At 43.6% G+C, this 7,512-nt stretch overlaps 1 protein-coding gene across 1 annotated transcript; it reads right to left on the minus strand.

Moving 5' to 3' along the window:
• Positions 1-3,212: 3,212 nt before the first annotated feature.
• Positions 3,213-6,327, minus strand: LOC120703501 (zinc finger BED domain-containing protein RICESLEEPER 2-like). Its single transcript, XM_039987609.1, has 2 exons — positions 6,122-6,327; positions 3,213-5,708 (listed from the first exon to the last, which is right to left on the minus strand). Exon 2 carries the CDS (start codon positions 4,353-4,355, stop codon positions 3,213-3,215), a length of 1,143 nt encoding a protein of 380 aa, XP_039843543.1. The 5' UTR covers positions 4,356-5,708; positions 6,122-6,327.
• Positions 6,328-7,512: the final 1,185 nt, after the last annotated feature.

Below are 7,512 nucleotides of genomic sequence, written 5' to 3' on the forward strand. Positions count from 1 at the left end.
CCAAGCGTGCCAGTCAATTTGACCTGAAATTGACAAGGGAGAAAACAAAGTCAAATTCGAGAGCGTATCGGCTGGGATTCCAAATATCTCTCACACAGGCGTATCGGCAAGCTTTGCCGATACAATACACGACAAAAAGATATTAAATGCGAGCGTGTAGTAAACGAGTGCGTCGGCAGGATCAGCCGATGAGCTAAACGACAAAACCGGCTTGAAGTAGCCGATTATGCGTGTACGACAAAATCTAAGCTACGAATGTGCAACTTAGATGATGTAAACTAAAAATAGATCTAAACCGGCTCTTGAGATAACAAAAGTGTTACTGCAAAACTTAAAGCCGATCTAATATATTTTTAGCAGATAGATCTGATAATGGCCAAAAAGCATAGAAAAACCTACAAATCTAGCCGATATCAATAATTTGTGAATAAATCTAGACGAGACAACAGCGATACGCCCGAAAGTCAAAGCCTAGATAAACTTGATAACTTTTGAATAGATTTGAACGAAGCCACAGCGATGCGCCCGGTAGGTAAAGCTCAAATATACTCGGTAAAACGAAAACTCATCAGCAAACCAAGACGCTCGAATGTGAGGCTTCCTTGCTCAACTTGAAAGAACTCGTCAAAAAAGAAAAGAAAAACGCAAAGTCGTCGAAAAAAGTGCAAAGGAAAAATAAAGTTTTGTTGTATTGGATGTGTATCAAGTTTCTCCGGTCCCTTACAACTGATATTTATAGCCTAGCACTATCAAGTCCTAGCTAATTACGGAAAACATTACTTGACCTAAAAAAAGACTTACTAAAGATAAACTACTTTAAATATTACAACCGAATCATCAAGATTTTCGCAGAGTCCGGGTCCTCTCCTCCTTCCTTGATCTCATCGGCAACTCTCCATCAGCCGAGTACCAGAGCGAGCGGATCAGCATCTTCGAAGCATATTTCTCTGGTCCATCGGACGGACTCCATCGGCCGATTCCAACCCTGTGCATCTTTTGGTTTCTTCCAAATCGGCTGACTTCCCTTCACAAAAGTCACCTTCCTTGACACGTGTCAAAAAACGGTGTCAACAATTTGTCTCTACAACCTGAGCAAGACCACTTCTCCTTACATCAAGGCATCATTAGATATAAGGGCAGAATTGACGGGGCCATTCCACGGCAATCCAAAACCAAGTGATGCAGGCACTGCACTCTAGACCTATAGGAGGTTGTTCAGGAACACTTGTTACCTACTATAGAATCAAGAAACTATTTTTCTGGCCATCAACCAAGAAACAAATTCAAAAATTTGTGGGGGCATGGACAATCTGTCAACAAGCCAAAGCTGAAAGGGTTGCATGTCCTTGGCTTCTCCAACCCCTTTTTGTATCATATCAAGCTTGGCAAGTATTGACCCTGGATTTCATTGAATGGCTTCCTAAGTCACTTCATTATGACAGTATACTGGTGGTCATGGACAAATTTTCTAAATATGCTCATTTTATCAAGTTTACTCACCCTTTCACTGCTTTCAAGGTTGCAAAGTTGTTCATGGAAAATATCTATAAACTACATGGAATGTGTTTGGCCATGGTGTCTAACAGAGCCATTACCAGCCAGCTTTGGCAAGAACTCTTTAAATTGTCTGGTACTGAATTGAGGATGAGCTCTGCATATCACCCTCAAAGTGATGGTCAAACTAAAAGAGTGAATCAAAGTGTAGAATCATTCTTGAGGTGTTTCATTCAATCCTGCCCTTCTAAGTGGTCTGACTGGTTACACCTGGCTGAGTTCTGGTACAGTACCAACTATCATTCTGCCTTGAACAAACTCCATTTGAATTACTTTATGGTCATGGCCCTAGACATTTTGACATTGAAGCGACTTATTCATGTTCACGTGTTGTTCCTGATCTAGAAGAATGGCTGAAAGAAAGGGAGTGCATGACAGGATTGCTGCAACAACAGCTATTAAGAACTTAGCATCGAATGAAAAGCCAAGCAGATAAACATAGAACACAATGAACATTTGAGGTGGGAGACATGGTTTGTATGAAACTTCAACCCTATGGGCAAACTTCGAATTTGATTATACTACCCAACATATGCACTATCAACATATATTTGGTGGATTCAACGAAACAAATTTGGTATTGTAAATACTATTATTTTTGTATAAATTTGGCTAAAGTTGATCAAATTTGACTTAGAACAAACCTAATAGGTCATGTAAATAAAAATGGAGGGAATAGTTGCAGCACGATTTTTCATTTTTTTTTAAATCTCTATGGTAGGGAAAGAGGCGAATACTTGTGGACCCAACATTAAGGATGTGTTTGGAGTTCTAACTCCAGAAAATTGTGGAGTTCTTGGAGCTGCTAATACCTAGCTCCAAAAATTCTTGGAGCTAGAGTTGCAAATAAATCAAGGATAATTTGCTGAGTTATTATACTTTTATTTAAGATTTAAAATAAAAATATAAAATTGGCCTCAGAGCTAGAACCATGCCGAAAACAGGCTTTGTCTACGGCCACAGCTCATCACATGTTACACATATACTCCCTTTGTTCACTGGCTTTGCCCCCACGGTTGTACGTCACCCTGACAATGGGTTGTGATCCTCCCGTAACCCCAGCCCGGCCCTATTACTCTAGGGATCGGCCCTAATCCTTATCCAACCCATGCTATAATATATATAATACCCTATCCAGCCCTAACCTTTCAACTTCAAAATTCTAATCCAATCCTACCCATTTTTTAGCCCTCGGGCCGATCCTTGCATATATAAGCACACCAGCCCTTAGGGCTGCGGAAGCCATGCTGTTTCATATGCACGTAGCCACGCAAGTACTGGAAACCTGTATTGCAGTAAGTTCCCCTAACAATAAAAGCAAGACAGACCATATACGATGAAATAAACATACATCTGTCCTCATAACTTAGAAACTATAAATAATTAGTTCATGTCGAACATCATCAGTCATCAGATATACACTCGTTTTATCACCATCAGGTGAGGTATTTATCAACAAAAAAAAGGTATTGCCGGCAAATGCTTTTCGTTCAAACTACAGAAGCGCCTCAGGTTCCATGAGATAGGATTGATACCACCTAAGTTAATAACATGAGCAAACTAATCAGCACTGAGAAGTTTTTGGAAGTGAAATGGTAAATCAACATAACACAATTGATACAGCAAGATAGCAGCACAAGTGTAAGGCCCATTTACCTTCATTCATCATCTTCTTCGTCATCTGAACCGAACATCCTCTGTCCACTGAATGGTTCGCCTTCCTCTTCATAGTCAAATCCAATCAACCAATTTATAGAACAATTTAGGGCTTCAAGAGTTTCAGGGGAGAGTGAAGTCCTATGTTCACCAAGGATTCTTCCAGCAGCACTAAACGCGGATTCTGAGGATACTGTGCTCACAGGGATAGCAAGAAAATCTCTAGCCATCAAAGACAAGATTGGATATGCATCTGAATTCTTCTTCCACCATGCTATAACATTAAAGTTCTCATCTGGCCTCACAAGGATTCTAGGGTCCTCCAAATAAACATCCAACTCTGATCGTTCTGAACGAGCATCTGAGTTTTGTGATACAAATTGGACAAATGCAAATTCCACACGTCTTTTACCACATACCAGTCCTAAGGAACTAGTACCAGACTCAGCAGACTCGCTTGTGGCCTGCTCATTAGATATATTGAACACAGGTAAAGTGTGGATCCTCACAATATTTTCATATTCTAGGTAATACTTCTTCAAGTACCACTTTAACTCTCTCATTTTCAGATCAACATTTTCACCAATGGTGTGGAAGTAGAACTTGATGAAGTCAGCTTTCATACAAGGATCTAGCACAACAGCTATGAGAAGAACCATATTAGGATTTGTCCAATACTTCTGGAACTTGATATACATCCTATTAGCAAATTCATGGAGTAGTTCATTAGTGTTCCACGTCTCATCGAGCAAGACATCTCGGATGGCTAGCAGCATTTTCAAGAAAAGGTGGGATGTAGGATGCCTATCCGCAGAAAACACTTTAGTAGCCTCGCTAAACTTTTGAAGAAAACCATGAAGAGCTTCCACATTTGCCCATTCATAATCACTTGGAGCTTCATGATATTGCTCAGCTGCATATCTGTTCAGAGCCACCTTGTACTTCAATGCTTCGTTTAGCATGTCATATGTTGAGTTCCAACGGTGTGGAATATCCAGATTCAGTCCTGACTTTGCTTTGAGGCCTGAAGTTTGTACAATTGTGTTGAAAGCCTGCATCCGGGATGGTGTCAATGTGACAACCTTGATGTTATCCCTCACTCTATAAATTGCATTAAGAATGACCTTTAAACATATGTGGACCATAATATTCAGCACGTGGGCAGCAGTGTTATCTAGTCGTCCGACTAATCACGATTAGTCGCGATTAGTCGGGCTTATCGGTCCGGTGACCCCGATAAGGGACACCGAGTAGGTTTGGGTGACTAGTTTTCTAGTCGTCCGACTAGTCGTCGACTAGTCGCGATTAGTCGCGCCGATCAGGTTGGAAAACGATCGGACTTGAGATTGTTTTGTGGGCTATTTGAGTTGTGGGCCTGGGCCGGTGACGGTTCGCAAGGTGGCCCATTAGGTTTTTGGTATATAGAGGCTGAGACAAAGTTCTGGACAATTCACAAATCATCTCTGACAAGTAAGTGAAAAATCGACCATCATTGTTGCCTTCATGCTTGCTTTTTATTAAGTAATATGCAGTACATATATCATATCGGTCCTGGGACACATAGGACGACTAGCCAGACGACTAGGACCGACTAGGCTCGACTAATCGGCCAGATCGACGACTAATCGCGACTAGTCGTCAGATCGGTCCCATGGCGACTAGGTCCGACTAGACGATTTGAAAACATGGGTGGGCAGCACACCTCATATGCAGGTGTTCACCTTAGAAGAACATCTCAGAACCTAAAGCATCACGCATGTCTTTTACTGCTCTGTTGTTCACAGTTGCATTATCTAATGTCAAAGTAAACAGATGGCCAACCAAGTCCCACTCTACCAAGCATGAGGTAATCCCATCATGTACTGCATATGATGTATGTGGGAAAGAAATCTGCTTGAATGATATGATTTTCTTCTGCAGCTCAAACTCCTCATCAATAAAATGTGCCGTAACACCTAGGTAGCCCAAATTCTGATAAGACCATAAATCAGCTGTGAGACTAACTTGTCCTTTAAATCCTTTGAATTTTTTCCATCAGCTGCAGCTTCTCCTCTTCATATAGCAAAACACAATATGTACGCACACTTTGACGACCAACAACTCTAAATGATGGCTGACAATAGTTTATCAAGTTTTTCCAATTAGGATCATCTGCTTTTCGAAATGCAATCTCCGCACAGAAAATATTTGGCTATCAAAATACGAAACACTTCTGGATCAAAGACAACCTGATCACCATTGATAGACTTTGTTTTTAGTGTTGCTAAGAATCTATCTCTATCTTCTTGCGGAATAGCATGACAGTGAAATCCAATATGTCTATTGAGGTGATTGGTGCCTTTTACAGTATTTGCATATCGCCTTCTCTCTACCATCGACCACTTCTGAATCAACAAATTTCCAAACTTCAGCCCCTCTCTTGGAAGATCGACTTGACTGGCCTGCTACTAAACTATCACGACTGTCCACCACAATTTCTGGAACTGAATCCATATCACCTAGATGACAAAAATGTAATTTCAGTTAAGTCTACAGATGCAAATGATGATGCATAACAAAAAAAACTCAACAAGAACACAGAATATTATCATGAATGCATTTGGTCATATTGTAGTAGTCTCTATAAATAATTTAACACAAGAACATTCCACTAGTTGCCCAAGGGCACCTGACCAAGCACACACAAGACAGGTGCCTGGTAGTACCTAGCAAGACCTAAGCACGAGTCCATAAACACTTGTGGCTATTCTTATCTGCCATCTAGTAAATTGAAGCAACACCAGCAGTTAAAACCATCGAACAGAGGCCGTACAGCCTAGGTTCACGGGGTAGACACGATGTTGTGCAATGCATTAATTGAACGTATCGATCAAAAGTCAAAAGATAGCAACAAATCGAGGGTGTGTCGTACATGCAAGATTCACGGAATATGATGGCGAGTGGTGGCAGCGGTAGTGCAGGGGCTTCGATTCTCGGCGAGGAGAGAAGTTGCTTCGAGGGTGCGCCGCCGAGCAGAAGCTGCTTCGAGGGTGCGCCGCCGCCGTCGCCACCGCCGCCTTGCAGCGCTGCCGCACGGGGAGAGGATAGGAGACGCTGTAAACCTAACCCTTTCTTCAGAGTCCACGGGCCGGCCCTTTCTCACGGTCCACGAGCTGATATTGGGCCACGTCTAGAATCTAGCCCTTTAGAGATAAACCCCAATCCAATCCGGCCTTTTCTTATATAGAGCTCATATGGAGCCCGTAAATAACAGCCCATGAGTTTGGGAGCCCATACGGCCCTTGGATTTAGCCGGCCCATTGTCAAGGCTAGTTGTATGTCTCACGTTCCTCTAAATCCTACGGCAACCGTCGCCTGCAGCCTCCGCCCCTCCGGTTCTGAGTGAGGCACAACTAGTAGCAGTAGGGTACAGTGCAATCTCCTGCACGTACGAATGGTACGTACAGGGGTATCTCATACGTGCAGTGCTAGTGCAACACATGCGGATCCACCATGTGCGCCCTGCGGCCAGGTCAACTGTTCCTTCACATGCCCGCGGTCTTCTGTTAATTCGAGCCACTTTTCCTGGCTTTGTACGCGTTTGTGGACCATGAAGATATGTCGTCAGAGAGAATGGAGCGTAGCAAGAGCCGACAGAGAGAAAGAGTTCGACAATCAGGTGCACCTCAGATCCTCCTGCGCCCGTGTCCCCGGCCCAGTTCACCGGCGGCGAGGTGCTGCCGCCGCTGGAGCTGCCCCACCGCCTGACCTCCACCCCGAAAGCCTCGATCCGGCCATCATCGCCTCCTGCATACCCACCCGCAGACGTTCCAAGGGGGAGTCCCGCCCGCACGCGCTGATGCACGCGCGGTTCCTCCCTCCCTTTCCCTTCCCTTTGCAGCTGCACGGCCGTGGAGTAGTCATGGATGGGCTTCGTTACTTGGACACCCAAAGGGGAACCGGCAGCTAAAAGGCATCTCGAGAGTAGGCACTCTCAGCAGCAGCAGCAGAATTTGCGGTTGGAACTCCTGCAATCATTCATCACACTCTGAAAACAAACCTCACAGAACTCAAGATGGCGAAAACATCTCGCGATCCGGTCATCAAAGCAGATGTCCTCATCGCGTACCAAGGGTGTGTAAATTTGTGTATATAAACTACACATTTGTCCTTAGAATCCACGCAGAAGTCACGCATTTCCGACGGCGAGGATCCGAGGCAACGGTTTTGCAGCAGGGATGGGGAATGCAAAAAATGTTTGGTTGGGTAGGCGAGCGAGAATACTACGGTAATGGTAAGGAAGCAAATTCACCATGTTCACTG

This window comes from Panicum virgatum, chromosome 4K (assembly GCF_016808335.1).
Source record: "Panicum virgatum strain AP13 chromosome 4K, P.virgatum_v5, whole genome shotgun sequence".
Lineage (NCBI taxonomy): Eukaryota > Viridiplantae > Streptophyta > Magnoliopsida > Poales > Poaceae > Panicum > Panicum virgatum.